The following is a 23,551-nucleotide window of genomic DNA, read 5'->3' as shown; positions in this document are numbered from 1 at the left end:
TTACAACCGACCTGAGTTTTCATCACGACAAGGTGTCTGTCACGAGTACACCACCTGCAAAGTGAGCCCGAGTAGAAGTTACGCCATTGATCAAGAAATAAATCTGCTTGATTTTCTATCCCTGTTGACTGTACATGTACTTTGAAACATGATACCTTAGCAGCTTCTTGAACTTGTGAGCTTAACAGAACCTTCAGTTGACTATTTTCGCTTTGTAACAGGGCACAGTCGGGAGATAGATTCCACGATAAGACTTGGCAGTTTACCTGAAAGTGGAGATTCCCATGACCTGTGTTCCACCTCGCTGTCATGGAGAGCCTTACTGAGGAGATATGGCTAAAGGTTAATGTTGTCCGCAAAGTAGCAGTGTCGCAGCTAGCCCAAACTGATGGAGAATCATTTGGGTGTCCGGATACAGAAGTATGTACTTTATCATATGTAAATACATTCATAAGTGAGTGAATGTTTTTTCATGCAACAAACAAAATCACACATGCAAAGAATCCTCTACTTTGGATTTTGGGGTGGCATATGTCTTTGATGCCATATAGCTGGAATATTGCTGAGTGAGGCGTAAAACTAAACTCACTAACACTTTGATGCCATGATTTCCACTACCTACTGGCAAACAAAGATAAGTTGGACCGGCGCCAGAGAATGCGTTTACAAGAAGTAGGCGGTGCATGGCAATGAGCAAACCCATTTGGTTTGTGAAAGGTAGAGCAGATGTAGGCTTGTGCATGTGCATTGCATTACGATAAGATTGATTCTTCGTGTAGCTGCACACGCCTTGCTTCTCCCATCACACTACACTTGATCGCGGACAACCTGGGGCCCTTTCGCTAACAATGACAAGCTCCAGTGGGTGGGACTCATACAGGCTAATACAGGTCAGTTGTCAGGCCGGTGCTCAACTTATCCTTGTTTGCCAGTAATAAGAAGAGCTGTTAGTTATGAGGATCTGCTTGCAACAGTGGACAACCTGGTAGACTGCACATCCTTGACAGCATGGACTGTTCTCATGATATAAACCTTTGGATTGCATGTCCTGAACCAGGTTATTCACAGGTGTTTGTACAGATATATCACTGGAATACCGTGGCATAAAACAACATTCACTCGGTCACATACTCAGTACACATACAGCCGTCCAGACATAGGAAGTTTGTTCATCTTAGAACACCAGGCAATATCAGGGACTGTTGCTCAGTACAATGAAGGTGTTTAGTAGCTGAGGGAATAATGAATGCATGGCATCAACTTATGTACTGCTGACATGCATGACTGATGTATCCATTTGTATCTGCGTACCAGTTCATAAACACTTCCATTAATCTCATCTATGTTTTATTATTGAAAATTAGATATCCCATCTAGTTTTAAAAGCATAAATAGATGTAGACTGGGAATAACAAACTCGTACACCTTGTGAACAATGGATTCAGTCTTTATTTCAGATTTGAGCAGTTTATCAGAAACAATATTTTGTCAAGCTTATCATGTTTTATTTATTTGAACCTGAAGTGTTCACATATCCTAACATTTTTCTAATATCTGTATGTCTTACAGACCGAGGACAAGCCAGTGTTCATGAAAGTTGGAGAGAGAAAAAATGTGTATGATTCAAACCCACCAGGAGGAGATAACACACACCAATCCCGTCAATTTTCAAAATTCTTTCCAAACGAATCGTTATCTGCAGTCCTGGTGCTTTCTAATGATGTGGTGATCCGCTTTTCGAGGTCATTTGTTGATTTGGGTGATGCTTCAATTTCATCCGACAAGATTTGTGTGGTTGCGAATGTTTCTGTAAGGGATGAACCATCAGAAAGAAGGAACACTTCTGACTTAAATACAGCCGTCACTCTTAAAGCAGGAAAACATTGCCTGGAAACAATTCCCCAGAGTTTAGGTTCATCATGCACATCTGGCACCAGGATTCATGTTCCATATGTTCCATCCACATTTAAAGAGGATGAAGTCAATGAAATAGTGGATGCCTCAAAGAGGGCAGGTATGGACTTTTGTGAATCAGTTTCTACGGCATTTTCCAATACAGCAGCTTATTTGTCAACATCTTCCAAGACAAATGTAGTAAAGCCAGCTGAGTTAGAAATCAGGAGTCGAATATCATCTGTTGGCGAAAATACCTTGACATCAGCACCCTGGCAATACACTTGGGATGCAGATCCTCAAGAATACTCTGAAACTGATGACTGTGAAGATGTTAAAGATACCAGCTTGAAACCTGTAACAGTTAACAGGGTATCTCAAGCACACACATGGTACCAATTTAAAAGGAGGAGAAATATCTTTAAGATGAAACAAGTCCGTAGAAAACACATTTGTTCCGATTGCGAACTTGTCTTCCCTTTGCAGAGACTTTATTTGAGGCATAAAGAGGAAGAGAGGACAAACAAACTTAAATGTGAGCTATGTCAGAAGATGTGTGTGTCTCAGTGTCTGCTGAAACAACATTATCAGGGACATTGTAAGGAACAGGGGAACAATGTATTGTGTCTTCTTTGTCAGTTATGTTTTTCTTCCAGGATGGTATTCTTGAGACACAAATGTCAAAGAAGGTATATGTGTAGAATCTGTTGTGAAGATTTTACCAGTCGGACAATAATGAACAGACACATGGAAGTGGCTCATGAAGAAGTTTGCAAATGTTATACATGTGGCAAGGTTTTTTCTTGTAAGACGAATCTTCACAGACATCTGAAGGGTTGTGCTAGGTTGGTTCAAGCACTAAAGGTAGCAGATGGTGTTTACCAGTGTCAGGTTTGTGGCAGGACATATCAGAGTATATCTTTGTTTGTGAATCACAGAAAAATAATGACTTCAGGCAACTCAGTAAAGTGTAGGGTATGTGCACAGACATTCTCTAGTCACTGTCAACTTTTGCAGCATGTTGGTGAACGTGGAGTAAACATCAGGGACAGGACTTGCCGACACCAGACACAGCTGCAAAGACCTCAGCATAGTTTACCAGACATTGCTTTCAAATGTGAGTCATGTGATCTGCAGTTTCACAGCAAATGTGGCCTTGGAACACACACCACACTGAGAAATTGTTCCAAAGGGGATGGGAAAGATCTAAGGAAAAAAATTGAACCATATTTTTGTAAAAATTGCAACAAGGTATATTCAACAAAAACAAGCATATTCCGTCATAAAGTGTCCAAGAAGGGGTGTAGGTATTACAGCTGCAGCACTTGTTTCAAGCATTTTTCAAGCAAAAAGATGCTTGAGAGTCACAGGATGACCCACTTGGAACAGACCCAGGATGGAGGGTACCATTGCTCTGTCTGTGACAAGACCTACAGCAGGAGGACAAGCTACCTGAAACACAAGAGACGTGCCCAGTGTGATCTGACACATTTCCTTAAGTGCCAACTTTGTTTTAAAGTGTTTGCTAGTGTTAAGTCACTAAATACACATCACAAAGTTTCTCATCCAAATGGAGTGAATTTTTGTTGTCACATTTGTGAAAGGTATTTTTCTTCATCAAAAGCACTTGTGAAGCATGAAGCACTGAGGAGGTGTACCAAGCCGAGAGTTCTAGGGGCAAGTGTTGAGGGGACACAGTCTATGCAGTGTGAGACTTGTGGGAAGATCTACTCAAACCAGTCCAACCTCAACAGACACAGGTTGAAGCACACTGGAGAACGGCCATATTCCTGTTCTCAGTGTGGACTGAAGTTTGCTGACAAGTCCATTCTGAAGAACCATGTGCAGAACATTCATGTTGGCACTCGACCGTTCTTGTGCCAAGTTTGTGGGAAGCGGTTTAAGACTCGGACACATGTTGAACGACACACCAGGGGCCACACTGACTTTAGACTGCCTTGCACACTGTGCAACAAACGGTACAAGCATGCCCAGGACTTGCACAAACATCAGAAGAAGGTGCATGATTCTTCCATGCAAAGTCCTACATGATGTGGATGAAGTAGTCTATGCATAAGCCACAAAACTGATGCACATCACACTTTACTGAACATTTCCTTATTTAATAAATTGTGGAAGGTCATCTTACAACATCTTTAGAAATATTTCAGATGCAATTGCATATGTCAATTTTTAATCAGAGAAATTTGTTCATAGCACTCTAACCTATACAATAGATAATCTTATTGTTCGTAAGGCTCCAGTGGCCTAAACGGTATTGAGCATGTCACATAATATGTTAGGGTTACAATATTAGCAATGGAAAATATTTTACGAATAGGAAGATGTAATACATTGCAGCATTGATTATTGACCTTGTGGAAATACATTTCGTGTGTACCTTTCTGACGCCATCCTTGATAATCTCCAGGGCATACGTTCCGATAAATCTCCAATATACCCTGGATGCATCTACGGCTCGAGTCGATGATTTTATTGCCTCCCTTGGCTGGCTATTTACCCAATCAGGTGTCAACGCTGGGAAGTTGAGTGTACCAATCACAACTCACTTTCGCTTTTTAATTATCTAACCGATTAAACTTGGCAACACAATAATATATTGTTGCAGAGGTACTCTGAAAGAGGTAGAAGGAGTTCTTGCATATTTATTTTAAGATTTCAGACCAGTCCATTCGTCTATGTTTCCCCCAAACTTTCGTGGCTACGACTGCTATTTTTGTTGACAATGGCAAGCTCGGTTGTAACAGCGGCTTATCTGACTGGCTACAGTGAGAATGTGGAGCCAGCAAAGGGAGGTAATAAAATCATCACCTCAAACCATAGATGCATCCAGGGTATAGTGGAGAGTTATCGGAACGAACGTATACCCTGGATATTATCAAGGATGTTCTGATGCTAGCATGTTGCTATTTTCATTAATAAAGTACTGTAAAATTGGACATTGATATCAGGAAGTGAAAATTGAATTTTCGGTTGAAAGATGTTCTGTTTTGGCATAAAAGGCAAAAGTAGTGCTTTATTGAATATGATATGGATGTGTCATATAATGTAAGTTTAAAAATTCGTCTTTATTTAAGCAGTATGCATGAATGTACTGGTATCAGTCACCAGTGGATCCAATACGGTTCATGTTCATTGATGCTTGTGAAATATGAAATCATTGATCCATTGGTCTTCTTTGAACTTCCATTCTGACATTGTCATCCAGTCGCCGCTGTTGCCACTCCTTGAAAAGCACCCTGTACCTGAAGAAGAAGAAAAGAAATAACCTTTGAAGTTGAGTTAATAATAACCATGATAGGTTCCTACACCATTACTGCATACAAAATCATTGTAGTCTTAGATTGGTCTGTAGAATCTAGACAAAATACATCATGTTTGAATGAAATATATACTGACTGCGTGCCGTTGATGCTTATAAGACAGGACCCATTCTGACGTTTCCTGTAGGCCTGTTCCAGCCTCTTCTCATCTTCCTCACTGTAGGACAGCCAGTGACCTGCTTCATCCTTCCACAGCCACATCCACTGAGTTTGAGGAGGGTAAGCTGCCCAAAACAGACACTACCATGCATTGATCCATTATTGTTTAATGGGTTTAGTAATTAAACCACATTCTATAAATATTCTGCAATATGACTATAGTAACCACTTCCAACATTTTCTTCTTTAATGCTTTGCGAACATCATAGATGATGAAAGGATAATTTAACATAAACTTTATATGGTTTGAAACCTTTGAAGGTGTAAAACTTACACTGAAAGTTTGCTAATGATCACCAATGAACTGTAATCCGTCAATTTGTGAATCTGTTGAAACTATCACTACTATATTGCGTAAATACATCAGATCCAAGCGATACGATCACACCCAGGGTATGTCGTCTCAGGTTCCAAAAGATTGTCTCCATAGATGCCAAGGGAAGATTAAAGAATATTGCAGATTTTTTTGTACATTGCCCAAAGGACAAGGTGTCAGAGGTCCTAGTAACATTTATTCTACTACTTGGCGAGTGTACTACTTGGACTGCCACACAGTCCCTATGCCTTTACATCCACAACCCACCCTCTTCAAAATATGAAGTGACACACAAGTCTGTCGTTCAACAAAGCTTTCAATCAAATAATGTGACATAACACTGGATGCCAATGGTTTCGCATGTTGTGTGTAATGTGTGCATTGCATGACCCCTCTCACAGGTGGTACCATAGTAGCAAAAGGTAATTGTCTTACTTAATTTGTTGCGGCCCCTTGATTGAGTTATGAGACTGTTGTGACCAAAGAAAAAGAATGCCCATCTTTGCTAAAACAAGGCATACCCAATTGTTATGTACCGTTAGTTCAGTCTATATTTGTTGGATGTATTTTGATATCATCAAAACTTGATCTGTAGAAACCTTTGAGTTGTATTTCAAGAGTTGGGCATAGAGTTTATTCCGAAACCTACATAGGGCTTTGTGGTTGGAAGTCCTACCTTTCATATTGTGATGCTTCCTCAGGATTTGGTAATGTTACAGAGATAGCTGTCTCTGTGTCATTTTTCTTTCATATCACTGTATGTCCCAGATGCGATCACCATGAGCTAGATGTAGTCCTTGTGACCAATACTATAACCCCCTTTGCTACTACTGCCGCCAGTAGAAAATATGTCTGCCCGGTCAGGAGCACGTCCACGGTTCGGTGTGATCACGTTATGCTAAAAGACGTTAAAGGATGGTAACGTGTTTCCTTGGCTCTTTACTCAGAGGACACGTGGATGCAATTCGCTATAAATGGGTGAATTAATATAAATTTCTAGTCAAACTCCAATTCACCCCACCTAAAACTCAAAGACTGCCTAATTCATATGTTTATAATTCAATAATTATCAATTGTTCTACCTGGGTCTTTTGACGCCTCGGTACCTGGAGTGTCATCTCTTGTGTTCTCCATCACAATATCTACCGGATCTCTGCAACAGTAGTCCAAGCTAAAATATTTGTTTTCAATTATATAGGTATTGGTATTTGACAAAGGTGAAGACCTAAATTATGAACTTTTATGAGGAGAAAAGTTTACCTCAAGGTCAGGTCCATTTTCCCATCATATCCATATTTGTATTCATTGATATGGTGAGTCAGTTTCCAGCGTACCTGTCAGTGTGTAAAGAACATCCAATGCTAAAACAGTCGACAAATCAATTGTTGCATCCTAAGGACGATCGTGCACTGATCTACTCGAAGAAATGTTATAAAAGTAGACTCCTAGAGTCACCTGCTTGAAACAGCCTAGTTTGTGTGGAATAACCTGCGTACAAACTGTCCTGAGCTGTGATGGCTTATAACGTATTACGTTACTGGACGTTTCCCTTGTTTGCAAACATGTCAGAACAGACTGCTCCATTGAAAGCATTTTGGTGCGTTCTTCATATTGTTTTTGCACAATTAATTAGATGTGCTAAAACAGGTGCGACAATGACTTGCATGGTAATATAAATTCTTACGTCAAACTGACTGGACTGTTTGCTGTCCACAGGGATTCGATGATAGCATGAGGATCCATACAACCAATGAACTCAAAGGATAACTAAGCAAATCAAAGAAGTACACTCTTCAAAAAAAGAAACGCATTGGCCAAAAATAAGGAAATGTATTAAACGTGTGTGTGGACACAAGGAGCCGACACCGCCTTTGTAGGTATTGCATAAGTCGTCAGATTTTACTTAGGGAATTCTTTGCCATTCCTCCTGCAAGGCTTTGGCAAGTTCGGCAAGTGTCTGAGGACGATGGTGATGTTTATGGACACGTCAATCAAGTTCATCCCATAGATGCTCGATCGGGTTCAAATCAGGTGATTTGGAAGGCCAGGGAAGGACATTGACATTTGCATTGGCGAGATAGGCAACTGTTGTACGAGCTGTGTGGGGTCGAGCATTGTTGTGATGAAACCGATCCCTCTGTCGGTTAAAAAGTGGGATGAGGTGAGGTCACGTGATTTGGTTGATCTAGAAATTTGCTGTAAAATTTCCTTGAACGACCACTAGCTCTGATCGACACGTGTAGGACATGGCACCCCCCATGATGCTTTTTCCTTCAAATTTATCCACTTTTAGAACGCAGTTCGATGTAAAACGTTCTTGTTGACCTCGATACACACGTCTCCCATCTTGTTGCAGGAGCAAGTGCGATTTATATGCGTTCCCCAGATTCCATGCCTGTACCCAGTTGCACTATTGTACACGTCATTGTGGGTGTAGTCGTATAAGACAGGACCAACTTTTGGTTGATATACACGAATTCCCACTTCTGTCAGACGATTTCTCATGGTTTGGTTGGAAATTCTTCAAAGACCAGGCACCTGTCCTGCAGTGTCCGTTTCTATAGCAAATCGGTGATGACGGTGAAAGACATGGCCGCGCGGATGAATCGGTTCTGAACAAGAGTAATCACTCTTGGTCCTCCACTTTTGGGATGATCTTGTGGTGAATTGAAGCAGGTATCAATCGATGTCGTAATCCAGATATGGTGCTGTAGTGGACCTTGAGATGACTTCAAACGGCAGACTGGCACTCTCCTGCTTCCAAACGTCCATTGGCGATATTTCGGGCAGTAGCTTTCAATCTTGGTATTTTTTTTCGTTTACGTTGGAAATTTGGAAATGAAATGAATTTGGCCTTTCATAGTTGATTTCTCTTCTTATGTTTCTGACACTTTGCATGTGTTGAACGTGGAAAACTTTTTCTGCAGGCACTTTTCATGCATCGTTTTCATTTTGTATGACAAACGTTTACAAACACATTTTGAGATGCTTTTTGCGCGCAATACACAGCCAGGGCTTGATTAACGCAATTCAAACATAGGCATTTTCTCAACGACGATTGCAGTCAAAATGTATCGAAATGAACTGCGGAAAACGCTGATGCGTTTCATTTTTTTAAGTGTGTATTTAACGTTTTTAGGATTTTTCTCAAAGAAAGTAAATTATCACAGATGTTTATTTTGATATGTTCACTCATAACAAATGAGCGAGTGAGTAAGCGGGAATGATTTCTTCCCGCTTCACGATTGTGGACACCACAAAAGGACTTAACACATTGTACCCATGTGGGGTCTTTAGCGGACGCTTTAACTATTAGTTACCCCACCGTCCCCGTCAAGAATGAAACAGGTGAAAATATAAATGGAATAATTTGAATGGCCTGTGGAAGGTGTGATGAATTGTCTTATGGGGGCTGCCTTTGGCAAAGGGTCTATGCTGGTCGTATGGGACTGTGCTGCATACTGGGCTTAAAGTGAGTGGTTACCTAATAGAGTGCAGATGATGATGTTTCTGATTACATGTACCTTCACCATCCCGTTGTCCTTCACCCTGATGACAACACCAACACCCCCAGGACCGCCATCTTGATCTCCATGCTCATCCTGCCAATCTGAGCCTAGAGATAAAACAATTTAATGACGTGTTATCTTGGAAGAAAGGTTTTCGTACCAAAAACATTGAGGAGTAAACAGTCGGACCACATGACACTTGAAGCATACAAATTCACCTTTTTTTTTATTGCCTTAAATCATTTTTAGTAGATAAAATTTGCATACAAATGATATTTGTACCTCTCTGAACTTCGCAGCCAATGTCAATCAAAGATTCAGTTATCCTCGGCCGACATTCCACGCTTTTCACATCAAATGCTCCATCCCTTCCATATCTGTACTTATTGTGAGTGCCATTGTCCCAGTGCACCCAAATCCAATCTGAAGCATACAGTAACCAGATCTGAAACAGACATCTACAAAGGACGCTGAAAACTAATACAAGCGGTGGTTTACTAAACAATCTTACAAAGGTATCTTGGGTCGTTTGTGTGGTTGATGACTGTCCCAGCTCCATCAGTGTCTTGGTTGCCCCATTTCCAGTCGGGCCCCCTCACAACCCTGGTTCCAAGGCAAGCCAGTACGGGATCGTCATGTTCAATGACGTTGTCGAAATCTGCAGGGCCATGGCCTTCACACTCAACCCCTGGCTTTCCTTTAAGCTTGTCCTTTACAGTATTGATTACTTCTTCCTGTGGAATAGAAGTTATGAGGATATAAGCATGCTTAGGATAATATTTAGAGCAGTGATATACTGATATGTGAAGAATAACATTTATATTGCATTGATTAAACAGTTCTATCTCATTAGAAGATGTGCGGGACTGTTCAAAGCGTTCGCTCGTCACCCGAAGGCTCAGTTTCGATTCCCCACATGGGTACAAAGGTATAAATGCTATTTCTAGTGTCCCGTGGCGTGATATAGCTGGAATGTTGCTGGTCGTAACGCTCAGGTCGACTTGTGGCAAATTCTGAAGATGTTGAACACGTCTGACTCAACACAGCCAGGTTCTTCATAATTTTAAGACGGACAATATCACATGCTATGTTAGCTGAAAACTTCGGGTTACCGAAAAATCAAAGACGTACATGCACAATTTTTCATAGGATCCTTTCATGTTTCATATTCGTTAGCATGAATAAACTGGTAATTATTTCATTCTTCAACTGGACACAGTGAAACACTTTCAAAGGCATGACATCCATTGAGTATCTGTCCCACACAGTGTAAAAATACAGCATTTTCAAGATTATGCGTCTCTCGATCCATCACATGTGATATGTGACTTACCTTATCTTCGGGATCCAAATCCCTAGCAAAGATGTTCAAAATCTCATTGATGTCTGTCTCGTTCCCTGAGCCGCTGCATCCAATGTTGTTCTGCATACACACAAATATCTTCCCGATGGTTATCTACGAAAGGAAACATGTATAAGTTACACTCGACGTTCGTAAAACCAGATCTTTCTGCACATCACCATTGTGTATAATCAAGGGACATGTCGTCGGCTCAAAATACGAAATAACTGAAACAGCCTACAAAAAGACCATTGCACCTAGAACATTTATTCATAATAGAAACTACCTGCGATGTCTGATTAGGTTAGTAAAATATGTAATCATCTAAATGGAAATGCACTTAGGGACTTCTGGTATCTTTTGAAATGCTTTCTGATTCTATTCGCATTTAAAATGATCTCTGTTGAATATACACCTGAACCATCTGGTATTTGCACAAGTGTGTGATGTCTGCCCCAGAAAGATATATACCGCCTGCCAGTTTCGCAAGTGACTTGATGAAGTCCTACAATGCAAAACATAAATATATATTAACAAGTGTATTTTCAGTCTCCTTCATAAGCCTATTTGTCCACGCATGTACACATATATTTTTTTATGTACTTACATCAGCACTGAAATTTACTCTATAATCATTCGATGTTTTATGGTGACAATTGTGTGATCATCGTGACTGTGTTTTTTTCTCAAAGAGGAGCTTTTTTGTCAGTTTCAATACTGTTGCATTCATGCCAAGGTTTGGTCATCATACTTCCTGTTACTTCTTACCAGATGACACAATTGACATACTACAAAAAGAGACAAGCTCAAAAGAACGCTGGAGACGTTCACTCTAAAATATGGAGGTATTAATGTTCCAATTATAAAAAAGTACTATTAAAGCGCAAAAGCTGATGTGGATGAAAAGATTATTGAATAATGATACATTATGGAAGAATAATACTTCAATATACATTCCAAACATGTCAAGGCTATGAACAGCTGATGTAGAAAATATTATTAAAATATACTACCGAAAATCACATAAAAGTTTTGGGTAGATGTATTGAAGGCATGGTCTGAATTTATAAACATTGGCCACGAAAAGGCATCTGAGGGAAAGGATATATTAAACCAATCAATATGGTGTAATTATAACATCTTAATATACAGTATAGAAGGAAACCCTGTTTGTTTCAAGAAATGGGAGGAAAAAGGAATAATATTTCTGAGTCACATTATAAATCAAAATGGTATCATTCACTCCCTTGATTATATTAAAAGCAGTTACAATGTTGACAATAATTTCCTTGAAAACCTTAGCATTAAGAATGCAGTACTTCAATAACAAAAATATGTCTGTTAAGACGTTGCAAAATAACAAGTATATGCAATTTTACCATTTAATATAAGTTTGATAACAAATGAAAAGAAAAGTAAATATTATTACCAAATACTATGTGACTTCACCTTTGTTAAAACAACAGGATAACTTAACTGGGGAGAAATACTAGGAGAACAATTTTCCCAAAAGGAATGGGAGAATATATATTTAATGCCCAAATATTTTCAAAATAAGATTACTCAGAATATTTTAACAACTACTACTTACTTACGTAAGATTGGAATTAAAGCGTCACCATTATGCATACTTTGTAAACAGACACAAGAATCTGTACGGCATCTACTGTTTGAGTGTAGTTTTGTAAAGGGAGTGTGGACGGAACTGTCCTCATGTCTGGAGATATTGGGCAAGGAGGAATTGAATTAAAACTAGAAAATATATTATTTGGTTTTAAGAGAAAAAATAACAACCCTCTAAACATTATCTGCCTAATATTAAAGAAGAATATTTACACTATGAGTAGAAAAGATGTTAAATCTAACTTTCATAAGATAAAACATGAGATCAAACGATACTACAAATCATGTACATTTATTGCCTTGCACATGCTGACCAAGCTAAATGTTTTACATTTTGGTCATCTCTTCACACCCTCCTAGCACAATAATATGCAACATGCAAAGTTTACCCAGATTCATTGTGGCCTCACATGGAATAATTATATGACGTTGTATTATTATTAATCATATGTCATTACTCGCATAATGATTACTGTACACTTCCAGGATGACTGCGACTTGAAAGCTGGTTTTTATGTATGTATGTATCATATGTATGTATGTATCTATGCATTCGATACAAATTACCTGTTACATGTAAGCTTACTTAGACCTACAGTGGTTTCACATGGAATGATCATATGATAATGTACTATTACAAATCAGATATTGTCATTACTCGGAGAATAATTATTGTACACTTCAATGATGACTGCGACTTGAAAGCTGGTTTGTATGTATATAGGTATGGATTTGATATAAATGACCTGTTATATGTAAGTCTACCTAGACGTACTATGGTCCCACATTATATAATGATGTATTACTATTATTCACATATTATCATTACTGAGATAATGACTACTGAACATTTTCATGATTGCGGCGACTTGGAAGCCGGTTTGTATGTATACATGCATGTATTCAATACAAAGTGCCTGATGTATGTGATATGTATCTCTGGGAAATAAAAGCTTAAAAATAATACTTCCTGTCACTTCTTACCAAGTTGGCATTGCCCGCAGGAATCCATGCTATCGGTCTTGGAAGAGTGGACCTGTATTCCGATGGCCGAAATTCTTTCATCATTTGGATGACTTGCAATTTCACCTGCAATGGAGATTCTGTAAATGAAAATCAACGAGAAACTGATAAATCAAGGAAAATGGCGTGTGAAGATCACATGTGAAAGAACATGAATAGTGTTTATTTGTATTTGTTTTCATGGTGCCTTTCCACCTCATCCTATTGCTACTGTTACTTCTAATGATTTCAAAATGAGTATGACGATACGTAAATTGGTAAGGCATGAAGTAAATCTTCATCTCAGACAGGACCGATCTTCAGTAGGTCCAGATGACATTAGGTAGTAGGTCCAGATGACATTAGGTAGTAGGTCCAGATGACATTAGGTAGTAGGTCCAGATGACATTAGGTAGTAGGTCTAGATGACATTAGGTAGTAGGTGCAGATGACATTAGGTAGTAGGTCTAGCTTTGCTGTACTGACGTACGTTGTCGTCGATAGTTTCCACATCGATTCCGACATTTGCATCATTGGACGCCTTCCCATCGGTAATGATGATGATGCGGGGTGGGATGCTATGAACGCCGGAGATACTTAGGGTGGACCCTGAAGGAAATGCAAAGATAAAGAACATTGTAATGTCAGTCAAAGTGAGTCAGATGGGTTTTACTCAACACCAAATGTGTATCCGTTCAATGTTGGAGAAGAGCTGAAGGGCCAAAGATGACGCATATGCTGCTGACATGATGAGTCTGGAAATCGAAACCACATCATTGAACAAAGTTCTTACCTCGGTCATTCAGCTCCTGAAGACATTCTTTGAGTGCTTCGAAAAGCGGTGATCTACCACCAAACGGAATATTTTCTGAAAAATAAGTAACTGTTGTTTTTTACGTCTCCAACATTGTACACAAAGATAACGATAAACACACAGAAGCCTCAGTTTGTATAAAAACACCTTAATGTAAAACAGGAGGTCTGGCATATCTTCATTGGGAAAGCACTGCACCAACATCCCTATTCATGAAGTTCTTATCCCTCATGAAAGTAATATGTTTTGAGGCGTTAATGAAACCTCTAATTTCGGGAATAGACCATAAACTCAATGTTTATTCTGTTATAATGCCAATCCCAATCAGTCAGTGAGCAACATGTATTAAATTACATTTGTGGCGTCATTCCATTGTCGAGCAGCTCCATTACTCTTAAGGAATGGAGAGTTACTCGGACATTACCCTCTACTGAATGAAGACATTCCTCTACCTACCGATGGCAGTTATCACACTCCCGTAGTCATTGCTGAGGTGATGTACAACCCGCGGAGTTCCCCCAAAGGCTACCACAGCAACATTCTCCTCTATCTCATACTCAGATGTGATGTCTTCAAGTCCTGCAACAGCGAGGTATTCCCTAATATTTCAACCTGTCATTTTAGGTGAACCATTCTAAGATTACAATGGTTTTCTATTGGTGAAAATGTCGACGCGAATGTTGCAAAAGAATGGTGCACAAGCCACTTCCACCTCTGTGTGTATTAACAGGGTATGTGTAACACAAACCTTTAGGTATCGAGGAGAATGGGAATGGACAAACAGTTGACCAGACTTTGGATGTATATATGCCTACGCGAAACATTAAGCGTCTATTTCATTACTCAGTTGCAGGTGAAACAGGCTTGTAAACTGCCTTATATAGAGTGTTCGACGTGTTCATCACCCAAAACAATGCCATCGTCAAAATGAGGGTAACTACTTCTTAACTGGTAATGCACTTGTAACAATTATTACCGTCAATGAAACTACAAGCGATCTTCTTCATTTCCTCAAATCCATCTGGTCCCATACTTGAGGATGCATCGAGACACAGGATGGTATTCATGCTTTTTGCCGTCGGTGGCGCTGGATTCACTGGATGTATACCAGAATGATATAGTTATTTTAACACGGACAAGTGAAGATTGTCTACAATGTCAAAAATTTTTTTGAACTTCTCTACACATATGTGAGACTGGTCGATGCAAGGACCCCTACCTTTCATCCAATTGCTGTTTTTTGTTTTCCTTCCTTCGTAGTTAAAGCTTTGCTGAGATGCTTTGGTATTTCCTGCTGTTGTTGTGGCAGATGGTTGATCTTCACCAAGGGACGGTCTTCGTTCGACAACTTTTATATTTTTTAGGTCTGACAACCCCGGCGCTCCACCAAATCCACCCGTCGATGACAGTCTTGAAAAAACGTATATTTTGCTGATAATATTACAGCCTGTTTTGTTAAATCACGGTTGCTTATGAAGTATTGATGTTTAACAATACGTACCCAAGACTTGAAGGTTGTGTGACTCCTGCTTTGTCCCCTGTGTGGTTAGGGTCTAGGGCATGTTTTGGTACCATTGTAACTTCTGCGGAACCCTCTGTGTTGTCTATATTTGGGCACGTGCCCGTTATTCCTGTCATTTGATTGACTTGTCGAAACTTAGCAACTGACGTTGGTGCTCCAGTAACGGCTACTGGGGTGGTGACCGGAAGTGTCTCCTGTGTTAACCCTTTACCTTCTGCTGCTCCTGCGCATTTCTCAGCTGCCCCGTCACTAGAGGATATCGGACCAGCAACATGATTCTGATTTCCTGGGTCACGTTCTTCATATTGTCTGAATACGGGCCCAGTGGAAAGTGACGGTGAATTAAACGTTCTTCCAATTCTCTGCTCCTCAAACATACATCGGAGTGACTCGATCTGTTTCTCCATCTGTGAAAAACGCATTTCTGTTTCACTTTCTGAAAAACAAAATTATTAGAAGAACAAAAAGCTCACAAAACATAGAATTGAAAAAGGAAAATATTTTGAACATTTAATGCCCAAACACATGGAAAGAGTACTACTTATAATTAAAATTAATTACCTCCTGGTATCTGCATGCAATAGTCTCTTGACACAGTGTCGTCAGTACAGAACTGAAGGTTCAGTTTCACATCATCAGTTTCAGGGAGGCTTTCGGAAAGTTGGTTTTTCAAAACGCTGGCCAGTTTTGGTCCGAGGTGTCTCATTTCTTCTTGCCCGCTCCGATGAAGGAAGGTGAAGGTCAGTGGGTTGATTTTGATGCAGGTGAGCTTGGTTGTATATGCATTGTAAAATGTGCGACATAGTTTGCGGAGAGTGCTGAAATTGTTTTCACAAAGACATTGGACGATCGTCTCGAGTAAGTTCTGATCGCTGTGGACGGTTTCATAAGACGATCGGAGACAGGATCTGGGGTCAACACTGTCCCATGTCAGACGGATCAATTCTTGGTGGTCTGAAATAATACATTCTTAATGAGCCACAGAGTGAATACGTATTGCGCATACTGCAATGTGTGTGCCATATGCGTGCGTGCGTGCGTGTGTGTGTGTGTGGTTGAGAGAGAGAGAGAGAGAGAGAGAGAGAGAGAGAGAGAGAGAGAGAGAGAGAGAGAGAGAGAGAGAGAGAGAGAGAAATATCTATGTTTAAGTATGTATGCATGCGTTTGAACAGGTATGCATGCAAGTAATATGATATGAAAGAACACATGTTTAAATTTAAATATAATTGTATTGTTTGGCGAACCCAATATACGTGGTTTGTTGTAGATTTGAAACGCATACCCTCAGGTTTTCCCGTTGAACAAATCTGATGCAGTGCATGGTGATTGGGTGTGATGTCGACTACCTCCGTACTCTGTTCCAGTGTTACATGCCTGGCATCGTCAACGTCACGAAATACTAAAGTCTTGGTACCATCCCATGTATTTGTCCTCTTTCTGGAAGTCTCTCTCTCTTGAAGCAACCTGTCCATGGTGTGGTCATTCAATCCTCGCCACTCTTGTTGTCACGACTGGTGTTTGTTTCAAGCGGCTATTGAAATACATGCATCTGGATAAATAACAAACTGCAGACAGTTTCTTTTGAAAAGGTCAAACATGTGCTTCTGATACTTCTACTATAACCACTACGACTGCTACTACTTCTACAACTCCTCCTCCTCCTGCTGCTGCTACTACAACTACTGCCGCTGCTACTTTTTCTACTACAACTGCGACTATTATCATTACTACTACTATATCTACTACTTCCACTACTATTACAACTGTAGATCGATGATCATGCAGTTGATCACTGGATTGTCTGGTTCAGTTCGATTGTTTACAGACCGCCACCAAATAGACGGAATATTGCTGAGTCCAGCGTTAAACAACAACTAAACCAAAAGTACTAAAACTGCGACTGCTACTACTTCTCCAATCCTCCTCCTCCTGCTGCTGCTACTACAACTACTGCCGCTACTACTTTTTCTACTACAACTGCGACTATTATCATTACTACTACTATATCTACTACTACCACTACTATTACAACTGTTGATCGATGATCATGCAGTTGATCACTGGATTGTCTGGTTCAGTTCGATTGTTTACAGACCGCCAGCACATAGACGGAATATTGCTGAGTCCAGCGTTAAACAACAACTAAACCAAAAGTACTAAAACTGCGACTACTACTACTACTACTACTGCTGCTGCTGTTGTTGTTTTTACTAGTGCTGCTACTACAATTATCATATGGGCTGACGTTAATCATTTCAATGCATGTTACCACATGATTCACATCATCTTTATCGGGATTCACCGCCATTTGTTGATATGACGTGTAATTGGATTTTGCATTAAATATATTTTTACCCAAGACAATCTGTCTATATAAATATACACACGTCTTTCCCTACGTCTTTGCCACAGTCACTGATGCTCACGGTTAAACGCCGGGTCAACGGAGTGATAAAGGGTAAAAGCATTTGGCACACAACGCCCATTATGTATTTGGCATAGAAAACTGACGCACAGTGATGCTAGTTCAAGAAGTACTATTGACAATACCTAAGGGAACTATACTGACATGCGGGTTAATCGTTGATGAATTGACACACACGATCAACATATTGTAAACATAATCAACAAGAAAAGACATGTAACTATATAATAGCATTTATTCATGTCTAAGACACTGAACATCTCTTTAAAGGTCACATGCAACGTAAAACACAACTCTGCAGATTCTGATACCTTTCGGTATGGACTTACCGAAACAAATCGTCAAAAATGCAAATTCAACTTATAAAGTTAAAAAATAACGCGATGAAAAAAACCGCGCGAAATCGGAGTTCAAACGTTTCACTAATTTTCCCCCCGACTTTTCGGGGGAAAACTGGTTTCAACAGCTGGGCTGCGCTCATAGCACGCGCGCAGTGAAATAGGTTCGTGCAACTTGGAAGCGGGTTGTCCGGTGAATACTAGGTGAAGGCTTTGGTGTGAGCTATTTTTCTAATGTTTTGTTGATATCTCACAGGCGCGAGCTATTTATATGTTATGACAGTAAATTAACTGTTTATATAACTTCTTTTGTCTATTTCACCACACGTTCTTCTTACCGAGTCACTTTCTCAGTTCGATACTTAAAAGCAATGTCATTATTTAGCGTTAGCGACAGAATTTCTAACTGTGATATAGATATGTCTTTGTCACAGACTTAACTCAATGCCTTGTTTTATTGACACCTGTATGTCTGCCTGCCTGTCTGCTAATGACAATATTCAATACACAGCTGCTATCACTGACCACATGCAATTTGAACTTAACACCTATCAGGCTATACACCATAAACAAAATGCATTGATTTATGGCCCGAGTTCGGTCTCTGTCACATTATGTAATTACACAGACAGGCAGGTGTGATAGTTGAACACGTGACATGTTATGATGTCTGTTGATTGTAAAATGTTATACACAAAAAATGAGCATGTATTTACAAAACCCAACATCTCTATATATACACACACAATGAGCCGTGAGGGAATCTGCAAATGAACCAGCCGTTACACTTGAGTGCACACCCACCCGCTCTGACTGGGTTCGGTATCTCGGCTGCTTCGTTTCTTGGGAAGTAAACCCAAGTACACAATATTGCACCTTTGATTTGCGATTGTACGCTTATAATTTTGTTTATATCTTTTTTCATAACCAGCAATGTATATTATATGTCATGAATAAGTGATAATTGTGTTTTAATTATGTTTGATTTTTTGGTTGCATGTGACCTTAAAGCCATGTCAAATTTTAACTGGGCACGGTGAAGTCAACAGTAACGGAGCAAGGGCCATGTTTTCATGTATTTACAACAGTAACAGAGCTCTAGGTACGACACACTACAACAGACATGTTTTCATGTATTTACAACAGTAACAGAGCTCTAGGTACGACACACTACAACAGACATGTTTTCATGTATTTACAACAGTAACAGAGCTCTAGGTACGACACACTACAAGGGCCATGTTTTCATGTATTTACAACAGTAACAGAGTTCTAGGTACGACACACTACAACAGACATGTTTTCATGTATTTACAACAGTAACAGAGCTGTAGGTACGACACACTACAAGGGCCATGTTTTCATGCATTTACAACAGTAACAGAGTTCTAGGTACGACACACTACAAGGGCCATGTTTTCATGTATTTACAACAGTAAGAGAGCTCTAGGTACGACACACTACAAGGGCCATGTTTTCATGTATTTACAACAGTAACAGAGCTCTAGGTACGACACACTACAACAGACATGTTTTCATGTATTTACAACAGTAAGAGAGTTCTAGGTACGACACACTACAAGGGCCATGTTTTCATGTATTTACAACAGTAAGAGAGCTCTAGGTACGACACACTACAACAGACATGTTTTCATGTATTTACAACAGTAAGAGAGTTCTAGGTACGACACACTACAAGGGCCATGTTTTCGTGTATTTACAACAGTAACAGAGCTCTAGGTACGACACACTACAAGGGCCATGTTTTCATGTATTTACAACAGTAACAGAGTTCTAGGTACGACACACTACAAGGGCCATGTAACAGAGCTCTTCACACACTGTATGTTTTACAACAGTAACAGAGCTCTAGGTACGACACACTACAACAGACATGTTTTCATGTATTTACAACAGTAACAGAGCTCTAGGTACGACACACTACAACAGACATGTTTTCATGTATTTACAACAGTAACAGAGCTGTAGGTACGACACACTACAAGGGCCATGTTTTCATGTATTTACAACAGTAACAGAGTTCTAGGTACGACACACTACAAGGGCCATGTTTTCATGTATTTACAACAGTAAGAGAGCTCTAGGTACGACACACTACAAGGGCCATGTTTTCATGTATTTACAACAGTAACAGAGCTCTAGGTATACAAGGGCCATGTTTTCACAACAGTAAGAGAGCTCTAGGTACGACACACTACAAGGGCCATGTTTTCATGTATTTACAACAGTAAGAGAGCTCTAGGTACGACACACTACAAGGGCCATGTTTTCATGTATTTACAACAGTAAGAGAGCTCTAGGTACGACACACTACAACAGACATGTTTTCATGTATTTACAACAGTAAGAGAGTTCTAGGTACGACACACTACAACAGACATGTTTTCATGTATTTACAACAGTAACAGAGCTCTAGGTACGACACACTACAAGGGCCATGTTTTCATGTATTTACAACAGTAAGAGAGCTCTAGGTACGACACACTACAAGGGCCATGTTTTCATGTATTTACAACAGTAAGAGAGCTCTAGGTACGACACACTACAAGGGCCATGTTTTCGTGTATTTACAACAGTAACAGAGCTCTAGGTACGACACACTACAAGGGCCATGTTTTCATGTATTTACAACAGTAACAGAGTTCTAGGTACGACACACTACAAGGGCCATGTTTTCATGTATTTACAACAGTAAGAGAGCTCTAGGTACGACACACTACAAGGGCCATGTTTTCATGTATTTACAACAGTAACAGAGTTCTAGGTACGACACACTACAAGGGCCATGTTTTCATGTATTTACAACAGTAAGAGAGCTCTAGGTACGACACACTACAAGGGCCATGTTTTCATGTATTTACAACAGTAACAGAGTTCTAGGTACGACACACTACAACAGACATGTTTCCATACGTACGTGCTGCAAGTTCGTCAAAAGTTACAAACCTGTTTGTGACCATCAACAACCACTGCACCCACTTTCGTTTTGAAAGAAATCAAATGACCCCATTTTGTATGACATGGATCTAAATATAGAACGGACGTACGCGGATACGTCAATGTACTTCCTGCAGCAGCGTTATGCAACACAATATCGCAATCTGCACACATGTCACAACGACCAGTTGATAATTGTTCTCGTGCATTTTCGATTGCGTTGCACACTACTGATCTCATATTGCATACATGTTCAAACATGTCCTACTAGGTGCTGAGTGTGGCAAAGGTATTTTCGATTTAACGTGCTTTCGGTGGTACGCTAAACCAAGCTGAACGCGCGAGGGGAGTACCTTGACAGTCCAAATCTGCAAATATGGGATCAAGGCGAGTTTGAACATTTTGTCGCATTTCTCCCATGCAGTCATAAACACGTGCAGGGCGACATGAAGATGAATACACCCTGCTTCATAGATATTTGATGGAATGATCTTGCCATGTACGTGTGTATGTCATTACGATGTAGGATATGATCCACTTTAATCCAGCATATCAGTACCTTAGAGCATGTTTCTGAAGCCGTTCTCACAAAGCTCTCACCTCTTCAGATCGGCAAAGAATGGAATTCAATTTGAAAAGCCAGGTCACTACACATCACATTATTTGACAGACCGACTAAAAAGGAGAAGCTCAAAATGGCGTAAAACATAAAATACACTAGTTATGCTAGAGGTAGGAACCAAAATGTAAACACACACGCTGACATTCGCCTTCATTTCATCCTCTTATTTTCTCAGTCACTGGGTGATGAACCTCGCCCTAAACTCTAACAAAATGTAAATGACTGAAATAGTTAGGTGTTTTGTACCCTGTCTGAATGAAGAGTTAAGTCGTTTTACTGTAATATATCCGACAGACAAAGATATATGTGACTAAACTTTTAGGAATGACAAGTCTTTATGGATGAACTTCTTTTTGTTGTACAATAGCAACGGTTCGGTATAGATAATTACAGCGTTTTCAAGCATGAATACCTCTCAAACAGTTCATTACTAAACTTTGTGATGATTTGATAACATTTATAACGGTAACACAATTATTATGTATGCACATCCATGCCCAAACATTAACGCTAACACGATTTTCTTTAAAAAAGAATATTGCTTTCTAAAGTACTGTCGGAAATAGAAAAAAAACTGTTTTTAGGCTGTTACTCTGTATCCCTAAAATTTACACAATTGCAAATAGCATATGTCGAAATAACCCACTTCGGCCTAACTGGGCGTTCAGTGGGATGTGTAATACGATATCCAGAAAAGCATGTTTACTCGTAAAATCGGGCAAAACTTAGAAAAAACTACGAATAGCTGCTGAACACAATAGATCAGACTATAGATGGCAATTAGGTGGCTCAGCCAGGTATTTCGACGGACCGTCGAATCACCTGGCATGAAATGCACGTGCTGCCTACAGGCACAAGGGGTCATCTCAAAGATATTTTGAGCTTTTTCATGTGTGTTGACTATGTCTCATCTATTGGTTAACATCTTACTTGTCTTTCTTTCATAAAGTTTATGTTGAGATATGTAAAAGAGTATGATACCCGAAAACCGTAGAAACGCATCGTAGTATATAGGTGGCATGACCACCCGAAGATCGACAGGACTGGCTATTATTTGTAAATTGTTATGACGTGCCTTGTACCTCCCCAGTATAATTGCCCTAAAGGATTATCTTATCTTAGCTGATATCTCTATCCCCAAAGCCGACCCCAGGTTTTGCTTTTGAGGCGACCCCTCCTATCTGTTTCTTTTTATAGTGACAGTGAGACTGCATGGTAGCTACATCCTTAATAGTTTCGGCATAAAAGTTATTATTTTTTACCCCAGCTATCGTTTATAATGAAGCTACGTCTAATTCAAATTGGGCATTTAAAAAGTGTCCTTTGTAATACAATATCGTCGCTCACTAATTTGCATAAAGCCATGGTCTGTTCCAAATAAATCGCTTTGGACTTAGAAAAAACCGCATTGCTCATTTCTGCACTAATTTCCCCTCAGTAAAGTCCCTTTTCTCCGTTTCCTATCTCTCTACCACTGAGACTGTAGTTAGGCCGAACTTAGTATAACAGATATTTCACACTTTCACATATCAATTACATAAATTGTAGAGATAAATGAGAAAATACAGTTTATTTCTATTTCCGACAGTACTTTAACAACATAACGTAATTGTTATTGGAGCACACGAAGCAGAAGTGTGTGACCGAAACACAATGCATTCAGCATATATCATTAGTTGGCGGT

General features: G+C 39.7%; 2 protein-coding genes and 1 long non-coding RNA gene across 5 annotated transcripts; 2 read left to right on the top strand and 1 right to left on the bottom strand.

The window, feature by feature from the left end:
* The first annotated feature begins 848 nt into the window (after positions 1-848).
* Positions 849-3,945, top strand: LOC124263598 (zinc finger protein 345-like). Its single transcript, XM_046698253.1, has 2 exons — positions 849-890; positions 1,570-3,945. The coding sequence occupies exons 1-2, from the start codon at positions 849-851 to the stop codon at positions 3,943-3,945; spliced, it is 2,418 nt and encodes an 805-aa protein (XP_046554209.1).
* On the bottom strand, positions 1,432-21,354 carry LOC124263217. 3 transcript variants are annotated; one of them, XM_046697805.1, is made up of 19 exons: positions 21,255-21,354; positions 16,807-17,073; positions 16,086-16,478; positions 15,504-15,960; positions 15,222-15,412; positions 14,979-15,098; positions 14,459-14,581; positions 13,982-14,056; positions 13,679-13,797; positions 13,171-13,275; positions 10,979-11,068; positions 10,555-10,677; positions 9,733-9,955; positions 9,504-9,644; positions 9,237-9,328; positions 6,973-7,046; positions 6,795-6,865; positions 5,314-5,461; positions 1,432-5,159 (listed from the first exon to the last, which is right to left on the bottom strand). In XM_046697805.1, the coding sequence occupies exons 2-19, from the start codon at positions 16,994-16,996 to the stop codon at positions 5,072-5,074; spliced, it is 2,823 nt and encodes a 940-aa protein (XP_046553761.1). In that variant the 5' UTR covers positions 16,997-17,073; positions 21,255-21,354; the 3' UTR covers positions 1,432-5,071. The 3 variants fall into 3 exon arrangements, with proteins under 3 accessions (XP_046553761.1, XP_046553778.1, XP_046553770.1); XM_046697822.1 differs by having other exon boundaries at positions 9,237-9,322; XM_046697814.1 differs by having other exon boundaries at positions 16,807-17,055; positions 21,255-21,341.
* LOC124263236 lies at positions 19,979-20,583 on the top strand. Its single transcript, XR_006894795.1, has 3 exons — positions 19,979-20,085; positions 20,277-20,450; positions 20,493-20,583. It is a non-coding gene; the product is annotated as an uncharacterized LOC124263236 (long non-coding RNA).
* Positions 21,355-23,551: the final 2,197 nt, after the last annotated feature.

The sequence above is a fragment of the Haliotis rubra genome, unplaced genomic scaffold (assembly GCF_003918875.1).
Source record: "Haliotis rubra isolate DU_JTF1 unplaced genomic scaffold, ASM391887v1 Scf120, whole genome shotgun sequence".
NCBI lineage: Eukaryota > Metazoa > Mollusca > Gastropoda > Lepetellida > Haliotidae > Haliotis > Haliotis rubra.
The sequence above is the reverse complement of the archived record's forward strand: the minus strand, read 5'-3'. Positions and strand labels throughout refer to the sequence as shown.

Coding starts and splice junctions, on each gene's coding strand:
- LOC124263598 (XM_046698253.1), top strand. CDS start 849: ATGACAAGCTCCAGTGGGTGGGACTCATACAGGCTAATACAG. Junction 891..1,569: donor ACTCATACAGGCTAATACAG/GTCAGTTGTCAG, acceptor TATGTCTTACAG/ACCGAGGACAAGCCAGTGTT.
- LOC124263217 (XM_046697805.1), bottom strand. CDS start 16,996: ATGGACAGGTTGCTTCAAGAGAGAGAGACTTCCAGAAAGAGGACAAAT. Junction 13,798..13,981: donor TCAGGAGCTGAATGACCGAG/GTAAGAACTTTG, acceptor CATTTCCTTCAG/GGTCCACCCTAAGTATCTCC. Junction 10,678..10,978: donor GCAAATACCAGATGGTTCAG/GTGTATATTCAA, acceptor TTCCTTTCGTAG/ATAACCATCGGGAAGATATT.